Raw genomic sequence first — 24,073 nt, forward strand, 5'->3', positions numbered from 1 at the left:
CTTTCAGACAGTTATTTATACTTAGTCACTTAATCCTGTTTGCTTCAGTTTCTCATCTGTAAGATGAGCTGGAGAAGGAAATGGCAAACTATTCCAGTATCTTTGGAATTACAAAGAGTCAAACACAACTGAAAAATGACTAAAATTCAGTGTGCCCAACTCTGTGCTAAATTCTCAGAGGGGTGTGTGTGTGTGTGTATGTGTGTGTGTGTGTGTGTGTGTGTGTGTGTATTTTTATGATAGCTTAGAGGTGAACCACCTGGTGAAAGAATAGAAGAGTAAAAGAAGAAAGGATAAAAATATACCAAATATTACATGGTAGCTCTGTAAGAGCCTAGATAGCATAGAATTTAGAAAGAAGCCTCACTAGCTAACTTCTGTCATTTTATTCATTTAAAAAACATAGGCCAGCATTGCTCCAGGAGGCTTTTGATAGAGAGCTTAAGTTAGCTTGAGTCAATCCTGTTTTAGGAAAGCTTACACTTGTTAAATGGCTTATCAAAGGATCCCTGATCTTGAGCAGGAAGGAACTTCAGGGGACGCCTCATTTTACAGATGAGGAAACTGAGACCCATTGTTAATTTGCCTAAGGTCATTCAGATATTAACTAGAAGAGTCAGAATTAAAATCCAGACAGCCTGACTCCAAATTCACAGCTCTTTCCAACACATTTAGTTCTTCTTGCTCAAATAGGAGCCCAGGACTGGAAAGCTTGGCCAGTTTGTGGCTCATAAAATTAAGAAATAATTTGATATATGTGGCAGATCCTAATAAAACTGTCAGCATCTGTTTGCTGTTCAGGATATAGGGACTCGTTCCTCATCTTGCCATTCAGGTGTCAGAAGCTGTATTTTTCTTGGCAGTGATGGGACCAGGGGCCTAGGCTGCAATGCCAGGAGATCTCAAGTTCTATAATTCTACTTTGGAAAAAGGAAACAGAAGGGGAGATTAAGCACAGCTGGGCAGGCTTTTCCATTATCACCAAAAATGGTAATCTGCTGGATGCTTTAGGGAAAGTGGTCCATCCTCTCCAAGAGGCCATGTACTTTTCTAAAATTAGAACATAAGTTTCTTGAAGGCGAAGGTACTTTTTCTTTTTACTTATAATTGTGTCTCCAACACTTAGTCCAACATCTTGCACGTATTAAGTATGCAGCTCTGCCTTGCTTAAATCCAGTTCACTTACAAGTTGAGACCTCAAGAGGTCATAATCCGCTTTGAGAACTAAGGACAGATAACACAAATAATGATCACCTAAAATACTCTTCTCCTGCTTGAATCTTACTTCTCCTCTAAGGTCCAGAGCAAATCCCAGCTCTCCATGAAATCCTTCTCGACAAACTCAGCCCAAAATGCCCTCTCTCTCCTGAGAGTTCTCTAGCATTTATTAGTTATTTATAAGACTTTTTTGTTCTACTTAATTATTATTTATTATTATACTTATTAATTTATTCCAGGGGATCTTGTTTAGCCTTCTTCTTCATCCCTTCTAATTAGCTCTCTCCAAGTCTAAAGATTTTATATATAATGAGGGTTGGATTGGAAGATGCTTCATGGGACATGTCCTCCTCAGACATCAAATATTTCCCCACCTAGAGGTACTCATTTTGAACACTGCCTTTTCCATCATTATCTCATGCCAGATATCTTTCTCTCACCTTTTCAAATTTCTTTTTAATATTTCCTTCTCCATTAAATTGTTAAATTTCCTGAGGACAGGGAACTTAGTTCAGTACTTAGCACAGTACAGTGCCTGACACGTGATGCTGTTTTGTTCAATTGTTTCAACCACGTCCAACTCTTTGTGACCCTATTTGGGGTTTTCTTGGCAGGGATACTAGAGTGGTTTGCCATTTCTTTCTCCAGCTTATTTTACAGATTTTACAGATGACAAAACTGAGGCAAATAAAGTGGAGTGACTTGACCAGAATCACAAAACTAGGCAGTGTCTGAGGCTAGATTTGAAGAGCCTTCTTGATTCCATACCTGGAACTATTTACTGCACTGCCTAGTTGTCCTGGAACATAGTAGCCACTTAATAAGTGTTTAATTAACTAGCAAAGTGGGGCCAAGCCCATGGAGCATTCATCAGGCTCTCTTGGCAACTTCCAAGGATTCCCGAAGGACCCAGTGCTTTGGAATGATGCAACAAATCCTGAATGGTTCTTCAGAATTCCTTGCTGTTGTGATTACCAGGGGGAAGGGAGAAGGGAAAAGCTACATCTTGAGAGCTTGGCCATTGCACCAGGAAGAGTCATCTGCTCAGAAACTTTTGAAAGGAATGACTCCTATGTCTCTCTCTCTCTTCCTTCTTTGTGTCTATGTCCAAGTGTAGAGTATAAGTTTATATTCATTGATACTTCCTGCCTAGACACTCCAACCAATGAGTTCTTGAACTACTTGGATGGGATGTCTCCTAATGGGCAAGTAGTTCAACTGCTAGATGTTATAGTTCATGGAGAGGAGGGAGAAGAGAGAAATACCTGTTTCCTTCTCTCACTGTGCTAGCCTGGTGTAGGCACAGAAGCCAACTCAACAACCATCTGATCCTAACTTTCAGCCGATTTATTGATTCCATGGTTGGCAGAGTAAGCTTTTTAAAGAATATCCAAGGCAATTTTCAGCCAGTCAATCCCTAACTCTCTTTCCAATTCATTGAAGAATGATGGACACTTACTGCATGATTCTGGGCAAGTTATTTAACCCTATTTGCCTCAGTTTCCTCATTTGTAAAATGATCTGGAATGGGAAATGGCAAACCATTTCAATATCTCTGCTAAGAAAGCTCCAAATGGGGTCATGGAGAATTAGACATGACTAAAAAATAATAACATCCTATATGTGAATGCTCATCTTTCCTCTTCTCCATCATAAACTCTAGAGAGGTATTCTATCATTTTTATTATTTCAAATTTTCTATCATTTCTGTTCTAATGGACACAGTCTTTCCTATTAGAATTAAACAGATCTGGTTCCTAGATGAGTTCACATGAGTTTGCCTCCCCTCTTCCCCCATCCCAGTTCTTCAACGCAATAACAATCAAAACCTAAACTCAACAAATGCCAAATAAAATGAGCTTTCCTATATTCATAGAAGATGATAGTACATGGAATGGGGGTTCCCTATTATGTAGACAGAGCTTGCTTTTTTATTTTTATATGTCATAGATTTTACATGTAATTTTCAATGTCCTACTGGTCCGTGATTACTTCTAGATTTCCTTCTGTTCTTTTTTCATTTTTGGGGTGGGGGAACTTATCCATTTCTTCTTCCCATCTTATAACCTGCATACCTTCTTAATATACAATATTAGGCCCCTGCTCTTATACCCAGACAGAGCCACCATGTAGTCAAGGCTCCCCCATCCTCCTCCTTCTCAGTGATACCTGTGAGGTCACAAGGGCCTCTTCGAGATCTCTAGTTCACCTGGCCTAATCTTTGGTTATCTGTGTATAGACATGGGAAGCCAAACATTTTACAACTGGATTATTTTTGGGATTTTATATGCTATGAACTTCTAGGTATCTCAACTTCTCAAGTTTTCTTCCTTCCTTGTGGTTACTCTATATGGTATCTAGTTTATAGATAGAATCATGTCATGTGGAAGAGGAACTAGGCTTGTTCCATTTGGCCCAAGGGGCAGAAATGGGAGCCAGTGCTCTTATGGTGAAAGTTTCAGATCGGGAAAAATTTACTAGTTCAGGTGGATTGTCTTCTCTGCAATTTTCAATCCTACAGAGAACCTAGATTACTAAGAGGTTAAATGGCCTGTCCAGGGTCAAATAACCAGAATATATCTATAAAATTATAGCCTTTTCCTTATTTAACCTTTAATTAATCTAATCTCCTAAATTATATTTTCAAAGCACCAGACAGACTTATTCTTACATGCCTTTGTTATCCATTTATCCATCCTTGAATAAGAGCTTGTCATACCTATATTTCAAGCAGTGGCGGGAAAACACAACTCTTACTCTCAAATGCTGTCTCTTGCCAATTACTTCTTTACCATACCATTTTATTTTGCTCTTATCTCCCTTGCTTTGATGGGTAGCACTCGTGAAAATCACCTGCAATCTTATGATTTTTAATTTCTTACTGTCCCAACTTAAATCCCTTATTTTACACAAAATCTTCCCAATTCCTTTTAATTCGAATGCCTTTTATCTGTTAATTATGTCTTTTAGCATGTATGCAGCTTGCTTTATATCTATTTACTTGTATGTTATCTTCCCCATTGGATTATAAACTCTTTGAGAAAAAGTACTGTTGCCTCTTTTTGTATTTCCAGGGCTTGTATAGTGCCTGGCACACAGTAAGTGCTTAATAAACATTTTTGATAATTGATGACTGAAGAATCTATTATAATTGGCAATACTTTCTAGTATCCTTTTGAAACAATCCCTTTAGTGAATAGTCATCTATTTTGATAAGATAAAGACTTTATATTATAAATATATTTAAAGATATTAAATGGTTATTAAAAGGCTTTACATTATATACTAGCTACATCTTTCAGAAAGACAATAAATTTTATTATTAGTAGTAATATTATTACATTGAGGAATAATTACCTCAGCAATCTTCTTCACAATGCTTTATATAATTAAAGGGAAAATTTGTTTGTTTGTCTTGTATCCAGATCTGTCATTTTAGTGGTACATAAAACTCTCGATGAAGAAAAGAGATATCCATATATCTGTATCCATCTCTATATGTAATCCATAGCTTTATGAACTTATCACTTATCATGTAAACTTGGACGGAGATCTCTATTAGAGTAGATGGGGATGTTATTACATTCGTATTACATAATATATATAATATTGTTGTTTAATTGTTTCAAATGTGTCCAACTCCTCATGATTTCATTTGGGGTTTTCTTGGCAAGGATACTGAAGTAGTTTGCCATTTCCTTCTCCAGCTCATTTTACAGATGAGGAAACTGAGGCAAACAAGATAAAGTGACTTGACCAGGGTGACACAGCTAGTAAGGCTAGATTTGAACTCAGGAAGATGAGTCTTCTTGGTTCCAAATCCAGTTCTCTATCTACTGTACTACTTAGATATTCATCATATATGTTATGTAATATATTATATATATACACACACACACACACACACACACATATATTTTTCAATGAATTGTATGTGCTATGAGCTTATCAAATTTGCCCACAATTCATAGATGGGCAGCAAACATTTTGGATGGTAGGTGCAGGATCCAAAAGATTTTTGACTAACTGGAATGATGGCTCTAATCCTTTGAGGTGAAGAATATACATACTAACATATACAAGAGGAGAGAAGCTTAATGGCAGAACATCTGAGAAAGACCTGGGAGTCTGATGGGAATGAAAAGCTCCATGTGATATGGTGCCATCTTGGCTGCATTAACAAAAGTGCTGCTTCCTGTGTTTAGTGTTGCTCAGAACAAATTTGGAGGTTGGCTCTGGGCACCAAATTTTAGGAAGGACATTGATGAACTGGAGTGTCCAGAGGAAGGCAGCCAAGAACATTTTAGAAGGTTTCCTGTTCAATGTATGTGAAGATTCATCGACAGAATAGGGTATATTTAGATCAAAGAAGAGGATACTTGGGAGGAATATGATAGTGACCTTCAAGCATTTGAAGGGATGTCATGTGGAAAAGGGACTAGGCTTGTTCCATTTGGCCCCAGAGGGCAAAAATGGGAGCCAGTTCTTTTTCTGGTGGAAGTTTCAGAAATATGTAACTAGGATTAATGTGAAGAAAAACTTACTGACAATTATAATTATCCAAAGTGAAATGGGTTTTCTCAGAAGGTGACAGGTTCCCTGTTAATAGGGTTTCTCAAAGAAAGGTTGCATGGTCATTTGTTAGAGAAGTTTTAGACAAAATTCTCAGTTTGGATTGAACTAGATAGACTAAAGTTTGCTTCCAACTTTGTGATTCTGATCTTTACATTTAAATAATACTTTTAACTCATCATTTTTTTAGAGTTGGAAGCAATTCCAAAGATCATCTCATTTTACCAGCAAGGAAACTGAAGAGTAGAGAAGTGGCTGATTAAAGTCATGTTAATAGTATAATTGTCAGAGTCCCCCTTTGAACCGAGAACTCTTATTCCAGTTTTGTTGGAAAGAATTTTCATGAGTATTATCTTATTTTATCCCCACAATCTCTCTGTGACATAGTGACTTAATTTGAGCTGTTAGGAGCAGGAGAAGTGATCAAATGCTCCTATCTCCCTACTATTTAGTTGCAAATGTTTTCTTAATGAGTGGCTATGTCAAAAAAAAAAACAGCTTATGTACAAAAGTTATATAGAGATTTATTAAAGATTGTTTTATAACAAGCTAGACCTTCAATGAGGAAACAAAGATAGATAGCACTTCAATTTTCTTTCAGATGCACAGGGAAGAAAGAATGAACCTTGTTTTGGGCTTCCAGGCTGTCTTCCATGCCCCATCTGTGACGTGCAACCTCCAGGATCTACACATCCATTGTGGGATATAGTAGCAAAAAGCAGCTTCTAAGCTTTTGCATGAGATGGAGAACAAGGCTTACCATGACACGCATTAGGGATGTGCCACTGGTATTCTCAGTTCCCAGGGATCCTAAAGAAATCATTGGTGGAGACATGAAGTGTGAGCTGTGGCTACTGCTCCAGAATCTACGTCTAAGATCCCTGAGTATTATAACTGATAGAGGGGAGTGAAGGAAGATGAAAAGACAGGAAGGATGGAGTGCAGGGCTCTGGCTGGCCTCATGGTTGACCTTGTAAGTGTATTTACCTCAGACAAGTGGAGGCTTACTCTCATGGTTTTGGTTTGGGGTCAGTGAGACTTCTCTCTAAGGTTTCAAGTCTGGGGATTGCGAATAACAGCAAACAAAAGAATTAAAAGATGCTTTTCATGCATTCCTGCATGTTTTACTTTCTCAGATTAGTATCTAAACTGTTAAACACAGTACTTTTTCTTTCTTTTTTGTTGCTGAGGCAATTGGGCTTAAGTGACTTGCCCAGGGTCACCCAGCTAGGAAGTGTGTCTGAGGCCAGATTTTAACTCAGGTCCTCCTGACTTCAGGGCTGGTGCTCCATCCACTGCACCAACTAACTGCCCAGCATGGTACTTTTAAAAGATACACTAAAAAGTCTAACATTTATTCATTGCTTTTGGTAGTGAGTGCTTCATATCTTAAAATGTCTTAATAAGATGGATAATAACAGCAGCCAGTATTTATATAGCATATTAAGGTTTGCCAAAAGCTTTACAAATATTATCTCATTTTATCCTCACAACCATCTGGAAGGTAGATGGGTGTTATTATTATCCTCATTTTACAGATAGATAAACTGAGGCTGACAGCAGTTAAGTGACTTGCCTAGGTTCACATACCTAAGAAAAATATAGAAAGACAGATCTATTTATTTATTTATTATATTTATTTATTATTTAGTTTTTGGAGGCGAGGCAACTGAGGTTATGTGACTTGTCCAGGGGTCACACAGCTAAGAAAAATATATGAGAGCAGATTAATTATATATATATATATAAAATTTGAGGCACTTGGGATTATATGACACATAGCTAGTAAGTGTTAAGTATCTAAGGACACATTTGAATTCAGGCCTTCCAGACTCCAATAGTCTACAGACTATTCACTGTGCCATCCAGCTGCTCCTTGAAGGCAGATTTAAATTTAGGATTTTCCGATTTCAGGGGCAGAACTCAATTCACAGCACCATCTAGCTACTGCCAGATACAAAGACAGACAAGGGGATAATTTATACTACCAAGGCTGATAAACTAGGCAGGTATTATTATTTTTTTTTCTATTTTGCAAATACAGATATTGAATTATGGAGACTAAAAAGTAGGGCCAAATAAGTCACTACCAAACTTTATCAGAGCAGAGACTAGAACCCAGGTCTCCTAACTCTCAATCTGTTGTTTTTCCTGTTGGGTGTTGTGTATGCGGATGCATTCAGAGCTTCAAGCCAGGAAAGCACATGTTAATGTAAACGGTTAAATGGGTGAGTCCTTAAAAGAATGATCTCTAAGAGTTAGCCCTCTCCAGGACTGTTTGTGTCTGTTAGGATTCCTGAAGCCAGTGTACTTTCCATCCTGCTTGGGAAAGCGTTCCCGGATCTTCCATCGGCAGCAGCTGGGCAGGATGGCAAGGTCAGCCATATCCTTGGACCCAAAGCACCAGTCGATGTAGCGCCCGTAGGCACAGTGCCGGAGCCGGTTGTTTAGGGCATCTGAATCCATCTCCAGGAAGGGCTCTTGGTAGAGCAAGATGAAGCGCAGGGTGGCTCTAGAGAGGACCAGCTCCTCAAAGAGGGCTGAAGTGGTGATACAAGGACCCTCCTTCCTGCGACAGCACAGCTCCTCCAGGCGCTTGTTGCTCTCTGGGAGTTGGGACGGGCGGCAGTGCCCACAGCGGCACCACTCAGGCCTGCCATGGGATGGAGGACTTGGCTCTTCATTAAGGAGTTGAATTTCTACAGAGCTGGGGCTGGTGTCAGATGAGGGGGACATCTTATCCAAGTCTTTGAAATCCTTCTGAGGTCTCTGCAAAAGACAAGGTTCCAGATTTATCCAAAATGGCATGTCCCTATCCAACTACTTAAGAAATGGGTTTGGGGGCAGCTAGATAGTGCAGTGGATAGAGCCCCAGCCCTGAAGTCAGGAGGACCTGAGTTCAAGTCTGATCTCAGACACTTAATGCTTCCTGGCTGTGTGACCCTGGGCAAGTCACTTAACCCCAATTGCAGAGAGAGAGAAAGGAGAGGGAGACAGAGGGAGAGAGGGAGAGGGGGAGAGAGAAAGAAGAAGAGGGGGGAGAGGAAAAGGGAGAAAGGGAGGGAGAAGGAGAGAGAGAGAGAGAGAGAGAGAGAGAGAGAGAGAGAGAGAGAGAGAGAGAGAGAGGTTTCTTCACTTGTACTTCTGAAGAGGATCTGAATTCCTCACCTACCTCCATACAGACACAAATCAATTTCACCTGATTAGACAACCATTTATTAATTCAAGATACCTTGCTAGGTGTTAGAGACAAAAAAATGACAGGTTCTCCCTACTCTTTGCAGAGATGGAGGATGTGGTATTGAATACTTTATATATTGAAAGAATTTTCCAATTGATTATTCAATTTTACTCAACTGATTTTTCCCCTTCTTTTTCATTCTTATTTGGTAAAATGGGAATTAGCCCTACACAATCAGCCAATGCGTCATTCTTCGGACTTGTGTCTCCAATGCCCAGTAGAGTGCTTGACAATGAATGCCCGCTAACTATTTGGTTGATTCTCAATAAAGAACAATAGAAAAACAAATTCCATATACCATAAATTTAAGTAGTTTAACTTACTGAAATTTTTTCACCCTCCATATCTTGCAAACTTTCCATTAGTGAATCTTGATTTACCAGCCGAATGTATGGCTCATCCACAAAGGAAACATACCTTGATGTCTAGAACAAAAAGGGAAGAAAAAAATGACCCATTAATAATTATGAACACCCAACACAATGGGATCATCTAGCGGATCGGGACACTGAAAACGGCACAAAATCCAGATTCTGAAGTCCTTGGTATGAATTCTATCTTTGCCATCTATTAGCTTGTGACCAAAAGCAAACTACTCCCCTTCCTCAGGTCTCACAGGGTCTCCATTGCTTAGTACAGTGCCTGGAACATGGTAGGTGCTTAATAAATACTTGTTATTAATTGATTAATTAAAATTAGACCATTGGATTAGATGGGGTTGCTGGATTTTCTCATGAGAAATTACTTTACAATTATTGTCCAAGGGCAAATATTTGCCCTTGACTGAAATATTCAGTCCTTTTTCGGTTGTGTCCAATTCTTTGTTTTGGGATTTTCTTGGCAAAGATACTAGAGTGATTTGCCGTTTTCTTCTCCAGTTTATTTTACAGATGGGGAAACTAAGACAAACAGGGATAAGTGACTTGCTTGGAGTCATACAGTTAAAAAATGTTTGAGCCCTAATTTGAACTCAGCAAGATAAGTCTTCTTGATTCCAAGCCCAGTATTCCATCCCCTGTACCGCCTAGCTGCCCAAAGGCAGATATAATCCATTTTCCACCTCCCCAGATATAGAGATCCAATGCAATTTTAATTATGTCCATTAATCCAATTCCCAAGTCCATCTAGGAGTAAAAAATGAGGCCTATGTATCTTGCCCACCAGTCTGGGACATTGCCTATTAAAAGAACTTTCTTTGCTGCTTTTAACCTAAGTTGATCACCTATCATTTATAAACTTTTGAAATTATTTGTATTTTCTAAGTTATTAGTACTTTAAGATAAGAAAATGCCCAGAATTCTATAGGATAGCCAAGTGAAATATTTAGAAATAACTGATTACCTCTCCCAATCCCACCCAATAATTTCATCCTCATTTCAGTTCCCATGAAGTACTGGGTTTTTTTTCCCCCCGATGAAGCTGAATGCTTATTTAAGGTTTTAAAAATCTGTCTAATAAACAAGGAGTACTTCATTCAACCATGCCATAAAGTAAAGATATCTATTTTCTTGGATTAAAAAAGAATGACATAATGTTTTTGTAAGTCCTTGAGAGTTAACTTCACATAGCACTTTGTATAAATACTCCAATATTAAGGCTATCTTCCTTCTAGTCTATATTTATCTTAAGTATATTTATTTACATGTTATCTCATCATTTAGAAATTAAACTACTTGAGGGTGGGTATTATTTTGCTTTTTCTTTGTATGATGGGGATCTGTTCTTAGACCACCAAAATAGAGTCACCTACAAGGAAGATGCTGGGAAATCTGCTTCTGGGAGACAAGAGAACTGATAAATATATGGACTTTCTGTGCCAAACGACCTTAGGATTGAAAGTAACCTTTTCCCAGTTGAATTATCGAGATTAAGGAGTAGGGCCAAATAAATAACTACTAATCAGAGCAGAGACTACAACCCAAGTCTCCTAATTCTCAATCTGTTGTTTTTCCTATTAGTTGAAACTATCTTAAAACAATTTACCTGAGCACAGTCTAGGTTCCTCCTGCATTTGCATTTACATCTGAAGATGAAGGACTTCTTCTCTCAAATCAGGTAACACCATTCAGTTTGGAGGATCACCTCTCTCATATTTCCCTTAGGCCATATAGTACTGAGAAATGGGCCTGAGTTTTTGTTTTTGTTTCCCTTCATGGTCCTTTTCAGTTCTAGACTGAACAAGTAACATGGGAATTCAAGTCATGAAGAATTTTTTAGTTCTTTAGTTGCTGTTTTGCAGTTTCAATCCATGGTGGATTCCCTACCCTGAGAGCCCTCCTCTTGGCCAAATTGTGAAGCCTGTTTTCCTTATCCTTCTGCTTCCCACTTTTGTTTGGAGACACCTTATAAACAATAGTATAGCCTAAGAAGACTCAAAGTTAGTAGTCTGTGAGTAAAGAATGGTGAAGTTTAGTAGCACATATGGGATCAAACCCAGGACCCTAGGGTCCTTTATGGGATAAAATCCCCCTGCTAACCAGCTTTGTAACCATGGGCCACATATTTAAACTTTCCAGGCCCTCAGTTTTCTCATTTTTAAAATAAAAGGGTTAGACTAGGTGGCCAATGAGATCACTTCTAGGCCTAGACCTATGAGCCTCTGGGTGCCAACTGACTTTTTTTTTTTTAATCACATCAGCATTCAGGCATTAAGTTATGGAAGACAGTAACCCTTACCGGTATAGGCTGGCCAATGGTTTCATATTTCTTTTCATAGTAGTATTCATTGACAGAACAGGACTCACAGACCTTACAAGTAGGATAAAGCCAAGATCGACAGCATTTGTTTGTGTACATCTGAATAAGAAAGTTAATCAACACTGTGGCCTAAGGAAAAAAAAAAGGGGGGGGGGGAGTTAGAACTCTTCTTAAACCAAAAAGGTTTCAAAATTGTAGAATATAAAATTGCTTACCAAACCAAAGTAGGAGAGGGTGGACCCAATGTACACAATCAGTTGAATAATATCAAATTTTCCTCCCTTAAATAAAATGGAAAAAGATTATTTAAAATTCAGGATGGAAGCACTTGGGCCCAAACATCACAATTTCCTTTGATGGATTGTCATGGGGAACACCCATTGAATAGCAAAAATTGACAGAGCCATTAAAGTGCTCATGGGAAATGTCACAATAAAACTAAGTTGACTGACAGGCAAGGAATGACTAAAAGGTTTCAAGGGATTTGATTTGCATTTGCCTTGTTCCTGTGATCCAGCCTGGATCTATTTGGGCCTGGTGGAAACTCTGATTTGAGAAGTTCCTTTTGGGGCCAGCACTCGAAGGAAAGGCTAGTGCTGAATCATTTTTCCTTTAGAAAGTGAAACTTTTGGACCAGTTACCCCACTATGGATCTGCAAGATTGTCTTGGCTGCTACCAGTTAGCCAGCATAGCACAGATTCTTCTCCATGTGTCTTGTTGCCTATGTACAGGTATAATTAGTTCTTGCTTTGGGCATCAGACATGAGCTTCAGTTTCCTTCCCTCTAAAATGGGAACAATAATACTGGGATTTCAGCCTTTTAGGATTGTTTCCAATACTTTATAGACTATATAATGAGTAAGTTAAATAGACTAAACCCGTGATATAGGGAATTCTGGATGAGGGAATTCCCTTTATTCTGAGAGAATTTTTTCTGCAACTCCTAGTCCCAGAAAGTAACCTGGGGGTGTCAACCAGGATCAATCAGTGCTAGGATTTGAAAGCTGGTCTCCCTGATCTGACTCTAGCTACTATACCATACTACCTTGTATGAACATGAACTACCTTGCAATGAATCATCATAATTATTCAATAATTATAATATGCTTAACAAGCTTGACAAATACCAAGAGAATTTTCTTAAATTCAGGTGTTAACTGAGCATTGTAGCACCTGCCTGTAGTCCTTGTGCAGGGAACACTGAGAATGGTAGATTAATCGAGTTTAGGAATTCTGAGTTTCAAAAGAGTCAAAGCCAATATAGATTGTCCACTCTGACACTAAAATGGTGAATCAGGTTAACTAAGGAGGGGATGAACCAGCCTAACTAAGGAAAACGAAACAGGTTAAAATTTCAGAGCCCAAAAGGAATAGAATCAGATCTGGAAGTAGCTGCTGCAAAAATAGGAAAGATCAGGCAATTCTCATTCTCAAATTAAACAAACAAACAAATGAATAAACTGATAAACCAAAAAATGAGATGATAAATTAGGAGATGAATCAACAAATGCACGAAGAAATGATCATTCAAATGTTAGCTTTTCCTTGTAGTTTTTCCTTTAATTATTAATTATAAAGTATAAAGGTTGTTTCTTTCCCAGTTTAACTGCATGAGAGCTAGCTTGTAATTACTGAGCCAGAAATACTTCTGAGTAGTTCTAAGCACAAGCAGAGAGTTGAAGGGGGTGAGGTTGGGAGAGGAGGCAGTACTTACTGTGCCGAAAACTAGAATGTCAAATCGGATCCCAAAAGCTTTGATGAGAGTTCGTTTTTCTATACCGTCTTCCATATAATATTTGGCATATCTATAAGAAGGAAAGGAACCATAATTAGAAGCCTCTGGTGATGCTGTTAAGGGAAGAAAAAAGCCCCACAAAGAAGCAAATATCTTTCTTTGTTTTGGGATAAGACTAGGACCTTGGATATCAATGGATTTGGATGATGGGGTAGATCGCATCCAGGTTTGCAAAAGGGCTAGACCTTATGTAGAAAACTAAATTTGATTGAGATATTTGGAGCTGGAAGAGACCTTAGAGTCCCCTTCATTTTACAGATGAAGAAACTGAGGCAAACAGAGTTAAGTGATGTGCTCGGGGTCACTCAGTAAGTGTGTCTAAGATCGGATTTGAACCCATGCTTTAGCTGCCTTCTCCCTCTACTTTTATAGGAGATTGGGGGAGATGGGAAAGGGGTTTCATTGATCAGTTCCTTCCAGAATCTCCATTTTGAGGAAGCCATTCTTCTTTCTCTGGACTGCTATACCATGTTTCCCTTTGCGGAGAAGGGACCTCCCTATCTCCCTTTTTGTTGTTGTCTTCTCCCATTAGAATATAAGGTCTTTAAGGAAGTGCTATCTTTCTTATAGCTTGTATCAGTATCCCCAGGATTCAACACAGTGCCTAGCATACAGTTAGTGCTCAATAAATATTTATTGTCTTGAGTTCCTGACTCTAAGTCCATCATTCTATCCACTACTCCATTCTGTTAAGATAAAGGAAAGAGACTTAAAGAAAGGATAAGTGCAAGGATTTAGAATCATTCTTTAGGGTCACATAAGTCCCATAAGGATGAAGATTATTGAGTTGGGATTGGACTGGCCCTTAGTAAGCCAGTCACCAAAGTATTTATTAATACTGTGCCAAATTCTTTTGTTCTAAAACGTCCAAGTCATTTTGCCCTCCAAGGGGCCAAGCCCTCAATGGGGAAAGGGAGGCAATGCTTGCTGGTCCATTTTCTAGTGTGGCTTTGTTCTTCTGGTCCAAGAATTCAATCCAAACCCAATAACCGTTCTCAGGGATTTCATCCCCAAGGCTCCGCCTCCACTAATTCAAGATCAACATAGTCCATCAATTACACAGTGAGTAGCTGCTTTCCAATTTGCTATTAAGATGAATAAGCTACTAGCCCTAAAAGGTCATTAAAACCTTTATGAGAACAACCAGAGAAAAGTGACATTTAAAATCAAACTCCAGCAGTTCTATTACATCTTGGGAAATAATAGCACTGCCTTCTAAGCTATCATTAAAGGTTTAGAACACTAAGAAGCTTGTCCTTGTATACTAGTAATTGGAGGCTGCATGGACTCCAGCAGGTGGAGCAGGGACACAGGAACACAAGAAATCAGCCAGTCCACAAGTACTTATTAAGTGCTTACTATATATAGCCACTGCCAAATGTACAAATGACCCCCTCTGCCATCTTTGCCCAAACTCCAGAGTTTGAGTTTTTTGAAATGGATGATTAATAAATCTCGAGTTTCATGTCACAGAAGTTCGACTCTATTCCCTAACTTTGTCTTCTTTGTGCTTTTCTTCTTTTAGAATTGATGTAGGTGGAAGAGGGCTAGACTTGGAGCTGGTAAGGATCTGGGTTAAATCCTGTTTCTTAACCTGTTGTGATCATGTAACACAACTGCTTTGAATAGCAGTTTCTTCATCTATGGACTAGGGTATAATAAAAAGGTTATTATATATCATTTATATTATATATGATATATCATATACATGATATTAAGTATCATGTATATGATATATCATAACATGGTATCATATTATATATTATATATCATATATGTGATATTAAGTATCATATGTATGATATTACATATCATATTACCTGTTTTATATGATAGGGTTGTTGATAATGATCAAAAGAGGTTAAAGAATGGACTTCAAAATAGAAAAGCTTACATTTCTCTGTCACTCTGAGGTCTCCAAATAGTTATCTATTTATTTATTTTTTATCTATCTATCTATCTATCTATTTATTTTTGCTGAGGCAATTGAGGTTAAGTGTCTTGCCTAAGATCACACAGCTAGGAAATGTTAAGTGTCTGAGGCCAGATTTGAACTTCAGGGCTGGTGCTCCATCCACTGCACCACCTAGCTTCCCTTCCAAATAGTTTTAAAATTATTAACTTCTTTGATTCTCACAACTCTGAGAAACAGGGACTATCATTATCCCCATTTCATAGAGAAAGAAACTGATGCAGGCAAAGGTGAAGGGGATTGCCAGTTATATCTTTGGGAGGTAGGCACAATTATTATCTTCATTTTAAAAAGGAGGAAACTGAGGAAGAAAGAAGTAAAATGATTTATCCAATGTCATATAGCCAGTAAGTACCTAAGGTTAGATTTGAACCTTTTTGACTCTAAATTAAGCCCTTTAGTCACTGTTTTCACTTTTGTTCTTCTGTTTCCCAGAATTCTGGCATAGCTATTAATAAACACTTGTTAAATTGAAATGAGATAAAAATGTTATTGTTTTATTATAAATATTAAATGTTCTTTTAAACATGTGGAAAGATGATTAAGAATATGCCCTCTGCTATTATAAAGTATGGGTATTCTGATATATTCAGCATCCCCCAAAAGTTTCAATAGTTTGAGGCTATTGAAAGTCAAAATTTCAATTTTGAAGGTAGAATGGGAAGAAACAAATTTAACATGCAGTCCATAAATCATTTGATAATTACAATGGGTACTTCAAAAAAAGTTCATATTTGAATAATCATTTAATTATTTGTTTATTTAAGTTATTAAAACTTAACCCATGCTAAGACTTTGGGGATACAGTATGTGTATGTTTATTTATTTAGTTCTTTCAGTCATGACCCCATTTGTGACTCCATTTGGGGTTTTCTTGGCAAAGATCCTAAAGTGGTTTACCATTTCCTTCTCCAGCTCATTTTACAGATAAGGAAACCGAGGCAATCAGGATTAATTGACTAGCTAATAAGTGTCTGAGGTTGGATTTGAACTAATGAAGATGAGTCTTCCTGATTCCAAGCCTAGCACTCTGTGCACTATGGCACCCCATAGTTGCCATGTATGTGACATATCATATGTATTATATATATATATATTTGTATGAATCCTAAAGTAATATTTTATGCTCTCCTCACTCTAGCAGAAATGGCCACTGCTCACATCTGGCAGCTAAAGTGGGGCTTCCCATAGACAACCTTGAGCTTGGGCCTCTGATTGTCTCTCATGCTTTTTCTTTCTTTTTCTGAGCATGGGTCACTAAACAGTGATTCTGAGGTAGAACTTGTAAGTTTGAGACGTCTAGTCCCTATTTCCCTCAGTCTATGCTTGATGTATTCTGGGAAATGTTCCCTAGAGCTTCTGTAAGTGCTTCTTAGAGAAGATGAACAAAGATGAATATGATATTCATATTCATCTGAATATGAATAAATGAAATATGAATATGATAAATATAAAAAACATGAACAGAGCAGACTAGAGAGTCCCTGGAAGCCCCCATTGAACATGTTCCATATGTATCAAGTATCTTCCTATTTCTTTCAGGGACCACCCTAGATAAATGAGCCACATATAAGCATTGGAGTATAAGGAGTCAGAGAGGTTTTTTTCAAAGCCTTTCTTTTAGGTCCCAGGTTCCCCAGAAATTGAACAGTTTTTCTGCATGAGCCCAGAGTCCAGCGCTTAGGAAGAGCGAGACAGTGAGCACCCCTTGGCCCAATGTCTCATCTAGACCCATGTGTGTTCAGTCCTGTGGGACCCTGACGTGCTTCTGCCATTTAAAGGATTTGAACAGGAGTCCTTTCACATCACTGTCTTATTTCTGAGCTCATCAGCCATCTGCTCTCAGCACCCGTCATCCACAGAGAAGTGAGGCAAAGAAAATTGGTTCCAAGGGTGTGTTTGGAGCCCCAGTGTTGTTAAATTTTCAGGATGAGCATTTATGCGTCAGAAATTGGCAAATGCTACAAATGGTGGCTTGAGTTATTTATTGTTTGATTATCTAGATTACAGAAAGGGAAGGAGAAAATTTTAGTGATATAAACTATGCTTAAAAAATGTACTGAACATGTTTTCTAAAAAAAAAAAATCCCAAACATTTACCAGAACATTCCTGATTGGTCCAGGGCAACAAGGTTCACACATGCTACTGGGCCTAGGGGAGCTGAAGTTAAGTGACTTATCCAGGGTCTCATGACTAATAAATATCTGAGGCTGAACTTGAACTCGTGTTAATGAGTCTTTCTCTCCAACTTAAACATCCCCTTCAGCTCTGGACTCATGATTGCAGATGAGGTTCAAAAAGGAGTCAACCTTTTTTACCTCAAATCTTGCTGTGTTGAATCCTCATTGTGGACCAGAGGAAATCACTTTACAAAAGCTTTGGTGTGATTTTAGACTAAAGCTAGAGCAGCCAGGTGGTACAGTAGAGTCCTAGTATGGAAAGTATGAGTTCAAATCCAACCTCAGTCACTTCCTAGTTGTGGGACCCTGAGCAAGTCACTTAATTCTGTTGGGCTCAATTTCCTCACCTGTAAAATGGAGATATTAATACCTTGCATGGTTGTTGTAAAGATCAAATTAGTATATATTTGTAAAGATGCTTAGCATACAGTCTGAAACATAGGCACTATATATGTTAAATATATGATTATTCCCTTCCCTTTTCCCAAAAAAGAATTGGAAGGTGCTTAATATATAGGATAGATTTTCAGATCAGCAATTTGTTTCCTTTACTGCATAAGAAATACTTAAAAAATACAAAAGATTCTAAAAACTTTATTGATACTTAAATGTTACTTATAATTATGCTCATAATTATATATTATAATATTATACTATAATTATATATTATAATTATATTGTTAATTTAATATTATACTTTCCCAGGAGGCTGACATTGAAAACATTAGAGCCATAGCTAGCACATAGATAGTGTTTTAAGATTTACAAAGTACTTTACATTTATTAACTTATCTGATTCTCATAACAACATTAGAGGTAAAGCTATTATTAAACCCTTTTTACAGAGGCCCAGAGAGGTTCAGCAACTTATCCAGGATCACAGAGCTGGTAAGTGTCAGATTCGATTTGAAATGAGGTCTTCTAAGCACCAAGTCTGGACTCTATCAACGGAGCCATTTCTAAGAATAAACTGCATTAGTATTATATATGGGGCCACTAGGTAGCACCATAGTGGATAGAGTGCCGGAATTGGAATCAGTAAGACTGTTCTTCCTGAGTTCAAATCTGGCCTCAGTCACTTCCTAGCTGTGTGAAACTGGCTAATAACCCTGTTTGCCTCAGTTTCCCCATCTATAAAATGAGCTGGAGAAGGAAATAGCAAATCACCAAGAAAACCCCAAATGGGGTCATGAAGAGTTAGACATGACTGAAATACCTCACCACCACCATTATTATATGTTTTACAGTCTTAAATGCATCCCAACATGAGAAAACTCATTACAACTCATTCGAACACTTTAAAGGATGTTATAATAATGGGTGTGGAAGATTGCTGCATTTCAGCAATTTCATTTGCCTCCTCACTGTTTGAATAACTGCCTTCTGGTCTGTGCTTTTGATAAGCCAGAAGAAGAGTTAGACCCCAAGAAAGAGGGAAAAGAAGGATATGGGGATACCTAGAGAACAGAAGTTCTTAAACTGATGAAGAATTCCAACTATATTCATGGTTGGGAGTAAGGGAGAACAGAGGCACCATTCAAGCTTTGCTGGACTCCAAAGTGCTGAGCTTATTTCTCAAGAAGTGACCACGCCATCAGTTCAGCACTTCATAAGGTGTGCTCCAAACCCTGGAAGCACCGGTTGAACATGTTCTATGCTTCCTACACCAGTATTTATACATCTTGTTAATATATTGCAATCCCACCACCCTTTACTTCCTACTTTCAATGAATCAGGTTAATATGGAATATATTAGATAAATATAACGTTTTAGAACTGAGACAATTCCTCCCTTGGAGGAAAAATCTCTTAAATGCCTCTTGGAGGACTGTGGTGGCTCTGAGGTCATCATGCACTGGTTCACGTACCTGAAAGATCCTGATAAAACTGAAGCTAACCAACTATTCTCTGGGTCCAAAGACTTCAAGATCATCGTGTCTTCCAGGCGACGGAAACTATATTTGGGGCTGCAGGAGTGGAACCAAGCATCTAAGTTACAGTCCCAGGAGATCTCAATGCCCACAATTCCACCCTGGAAAAGAGAAACAGAAACCAACATGAAGGATTGCTAAGCTTTGGAGTTTACCAGAATAAAGCAAGTCCTCTGCTTTAGCAGAACCCACCTACACTTTCTCAGCATCACACTTGGTAATTTTCTGTACCTTTGCTTAGGCAATTGTCATCACAATGGAGTTTAATCTTTTTTTTTTTTTTTTTTTTTCTGAGGCAATTGGGGTTAAGTGACTTGGCCAGGATCACTTAGCCAGGAAGTGTCTGAGACCAGTCTTGAACTCAGGTCCTCCTGACTTCAGGGTTGGTGTTCTATCCACAGCATCATCTTGCTGCCCCATTGTTTAATCTTAAGAGAAAAAGAATGGGGGAAAATAGCTCTAACTTTCTGTTCTAATCAATCAATAAATATTTATTCAACATCTAGCTAGGCACTGGGTAAACCAAGACGTAAGTGGAACAGTTGATTTCTTTAAGAATTTCACATTCACAGCTCGTGTAAATGAGTCTTCCCCTCCAACTTAAACATCCCTTAAACAACCAAGACATAAGTGAAACAGTTGATTCCTTTAAGAATTTCAGATTTCATGAACTGATGCAAAGTGAAATGAGCAGAACCAGGAGATCATTATACATGGCAACAAGACTATAGGATGATCAATTCTGATGGACTTGGCTCTCTTCAGCAGTGACAAAATTCAAATAAGTTCTACTTGTGCAGTGATGAAGAGAGCCGTCTACACCCAGAGAGAGAACCATGGGAACAAAGGGTGGAACACAGCATAGCATTATCACTCTCTCTGTTCTTATTTGCTTGCATTTTGTTTCTTTTTTCTCGATTTTTCTTTTTCTTCCTTCTTGATCTGATTTTTCTTGTGCAACCAGATGGCTGTGTGAACATGTATACACATAATGGATCTGGCATGTATTTTGGCATATTTGGCATGTATTAGACTGCCTGCTGGGTGGGAGAGGGAATGGGGGGAAGAAGGGAACAATTTGTGTCAGGGAGTTATGCAGGGGTCAACGTTGGAAAAATCACCCATGCAAATGCTTTGTGAATAAAAAGCTTTAATAATAATAATAAAAAAAGAATTTCACATTCTGTAGGAAGGACATAATATTCATTTATTCAAAAACTATTTTTTGAGGCCTTACTGTATGCCAGGCACCTGGGGAACTAAAAAAGAAAACAGATCTTGCACTCAAAGTGACCCTATAGATTCCATTTGTCTGCGTCCGTTCTTGCCCTTCCCCCTAGAAAAGATCACAGATCACCCCATCTCTATCTCCTTGATCAGTTAGAATACGTTTTCTCTATACTCTCCCTCCATTGTCTCTCCTGAGGAAAAGGGGAAGGAAGATACTTACCTAGCTGATCACAACCAGAAATCAGAAAGAAAGCCTTATGATTTATCTCAATTATCTATGACATCTATTGAATAAATAGCTCATAAAACAGGCTTCTAGACAGTCTCCTTCACACACCACACCAGGATATAGATCCTCACTTATATTTTCTGTGAAATGCAAAAATCTCCTCAGAATTGACCCGCCTTTAGAGAATTCACAAACCAACTGCTTATCTAAACCAGTCGCATTTAATTAAATAATAAAACCTCAAACAAAAAATTATGTACAAGTAAAGGATCTGTATAAAAAGGAATAAAAATCTCTAGGGGAAAAAGAGAATCCCCACTTTGTCTAAGATAGAGGGGAGAAAAAAGAAGAGAGAACATGTTGTCAGCTGCTTGCCCTCATGAGCAATATGTGACATGTCCACTGGCTGCCACTGCTTACTGGTGCCTGGTTGGCCTGTGGGAGGCAATCTGCTTTCATGCAGTTTCTGCTTATCTCTCCATGCTCTTAAGCTTTGCATGGCTACCAGATCTCATTTTTCTTCCTTCCAATATTCTGCATAGCTGTGATCACCAACTCCCTCATACAATGGAATTATCTCTGTAGTCACTCAGAGGCTTTTGGAAGGGGCTACATAAGTATATGTAGAATAAATTCAAAATCTCTAGGTGGCAGTTATAATGGGCACAAGTAGTGGGGGGGTTTAGGCTTCTTGTACAAAATAATGTTTCAGTTATATCTCGAAGAAGTAAGGGATTCTTTGAAGTAAAGGGAGAAAGGAGTGTGTTCTGGGAAATGGGGAATGGCCAGTCCAAGTCCTTAACTACAGGGGCAACTGGGCCTTTGCCCACTGGCTTGTGGAATACTCGTACTGCTTATATTTATGTAGGAGAATTAGGAGAGGTCTTACCTCTTGGGCATGATATCCAAGTCATCTGGTCTCTTTTGTGGCTGTTCCCACTTTATATGGTGGTTGCTACTGCCTATTCATTCCCCTCCGAACTCTGAACCAAATTCACATAAGGATGTCGGAAAGATATTTTTCATAGTAAAATGGCTCTACTTACATGAACGGCCACAGATGAAAAATTGGCCCCTGTTTCCTGTAAAATATCTCCCAGCCGGAAAATTGGACAGTCTGGTCTGAGGGTCTTGTGAAATGTACAGTAAATGTTCGTTTCAGGCAAGATATTTCTTCTGCAAAAGTAAAAAACAGGTAACTGAATCACATTTTTTGGAAAAGTTGTGCCTACTTCCTTTTTAATAGTGAATGAATGAATGAAAAACAATTTATATAAGTTTGCAAGGGGAATGAAAAAAAAAACCCTACTTACGTGCTATAGTTGAAGCCTGGGAAGTGAATGCTGTTCTTTATGAGGACAGTAAAGTTTTCAGCACTGGCCAGGAGTGCCGGCCTAAGACGAGAAAATACAGGATGTGTTGTGGTGATCATTGTCCAGCACCAGTTAGGGAAAAGTTGGGACAAGTTCCACAAAAATACGTATGGGGCCGCACTTTGTGCAGAAATCTGAGGTAGCTCAGAGATGTGGAGCTGGGACATTCAATAAGACACAGTCCTTGACTCTTAAAGATCTCATATCTGAGTAAGAAGGCAGATGCTTCTTGTTCAGTCTTTGTTACTTTATTTTTATGTTTTCTTAGCAAAGATAGTGGAATGGTTTGCATTTCCTTCTCATCATTTTACAGATGAGGAACTGAGGCAAAGAGAGTGACTTGCCCAGAGTTACACAGCTAGGGAGTATTTAAGGCTGGATTTGAAAATCATGAAGATGAATCTTCCTGATTCCAAGCCTGTGTTCGATTCACTGTGATACCCAGTTGCCCTGGGAGATAGGGCATATAAACAATATTCAATCCAATTCCACAAATGTTTATTAGATTCCTATTGGATGAAGGCATTTTTCAATCTAAAGACAAAATTGGGGGGAAATGGTTCCTGTGTTCAAGTACTTTACTTAGCTACTGGGAGATATGACAAGCAAATAAATAAAAAATTGTCTGAGAAGGAGATTGTACTAACAATTAGGGAGATGGGGAAACTCTACCTATAGGAGGCGATTTATGAACTGATCTTTGAAGGAAGCTAGGGATTCTAAAAGATTAAGATAAAGAGTGAGGGAATTCCAGTGGGGAATCAACCTCTGTAAAAGTATGGAAGGAGATGGATCGCTGAGGTCAGGGAGCTCTAAGAGGGCTGGCTTGACTGAAAAATAGTTTAAATCTTGGCTGAAACTGAAAGCCATCTGTAAAGAATTCTTTCCTCATTGGTGGAGATTGATTACTCACTATCTAGAGCTTGTGTGAAGGGCACATGGAATCAATGAGAGCTGGGGAGAAGAAAGACCTGCTCTTTGGGGGGCTTCCAGCTAACTCTCATTCCCTGAGATTTTAGTGCAGCCAACAAAATTACTTCATATTTTTCTCCCATATCTTTTTTATTTCCTTCTCTCTATCATCAATCTTGACTTTAAAGGGCTATTAGATGAGGATGCCTTCATTCTCTTAACGGAGGAGTGATGGACTAAGCCCAGGATGAGGCATATTGGCAGACATGGCCAAGTTTGGTTTTGCTTAGGTATTGTGGTTGGGGCTTTTCAGTCATTTTCTACTCTTCAAATGTTAAAAATTCTTTTTACAATGAGCAAAGGAAAAAATACAACATTATTTAAAAAATTAAATTAAAAGAAAAAAAGGAAAATCCCAGAAGGGGTCATGAAGAGTCGGACATGACGGAAACACCACCGAACACCACCACCAGCTAGGCAAGTATCTTTCCCTTCCTGAGCCAATCAGTTAATAAACATTTATTAATTAATGGCCTACCAATGCCAGACATTTTGCTAAGCTAAGCACTATATATAAAAAGAGACAAAAGATTATCCCTGCCCTCAAAGAGCTTACAATCAAATATCTGGTTGTCAGGCAATTAGATGGTGCAGTGGATCCTGCACTGGCCCTGGAGTCAGGTATACCTGAGTTCAAATATCACCTTAAATACATAATACT

General features: G+C 38.4%; 1 protein-coding gene across 1 annotated transcript in view; it reads right to left on the reverse strand.

Annotated features, from left to right (window-relative positions):
* Nucleotides 1–6,289: 6,289 nt before the first annotated feature.
* LOC127545452 (P2X purinoceptor 7-like) overlaps nucleotides 6,290–24,073 on the reverse strand; it is a 31,926-nt gene continuing 14,142 nt past the window's right edge. The window contains exons 6-13 of the mRNA XM_051972759.1: nucleotides 22,381–22,461; nucleotides 22,114–22,243; nucleotides 19,546–19,709; nucleotides 13,444–13,534; nucleotides 11,944–12,009; nucleotides 11,708–11,857; nucleotides 9,355–9,456; nucleotides 6,290–8,559 (exon numbers count right to left, since the gene is read on the reverse strand). Of these exons, the coding sequence (XP_051828719.1) occupies nucleotides 8,011–8,559; nucleotides 9,355–9,456; nucleotides 11,708–11,857; nucleotides 11,944–12,009; nucleotides 13,444–13,534; nucleotides 19,546–19,709; nucleotides 22,114–22,243; nucleotides 22,381–22,461 (1,333 nt within the window). The 3' untranslated portion in view covers nucleotides 6,290–8,010. The remainder of the gene's footprint in view (nucleotides 8,560–9,354; nucleotides 9,457–11,707; nucleotides 11,858–11,943; nucleotides 12,010–13,443; nucleotides 13,535–19,545; nucleotides 19,710–22,113; nucleotides 22,244–22,380; nucleotides 22,462–24,073) is intronic.

Source organism: Antechinus flavipes, chromosome 1 (genome assembly GCF_016432865.1).
Source record: "Antechinus flavipes isolate AdamAnt ecotype Samford, QLD, Australia chromosome 1, AdamAnt_v2, whole genome shotgun sequence".
NCBI classification, from domain to species: Eukaryota; Metazoa; Chordata; class Mammalia; order Dasyuromorphia; family Dasyuridae; genus Antechinus; species Antechinus flavipes.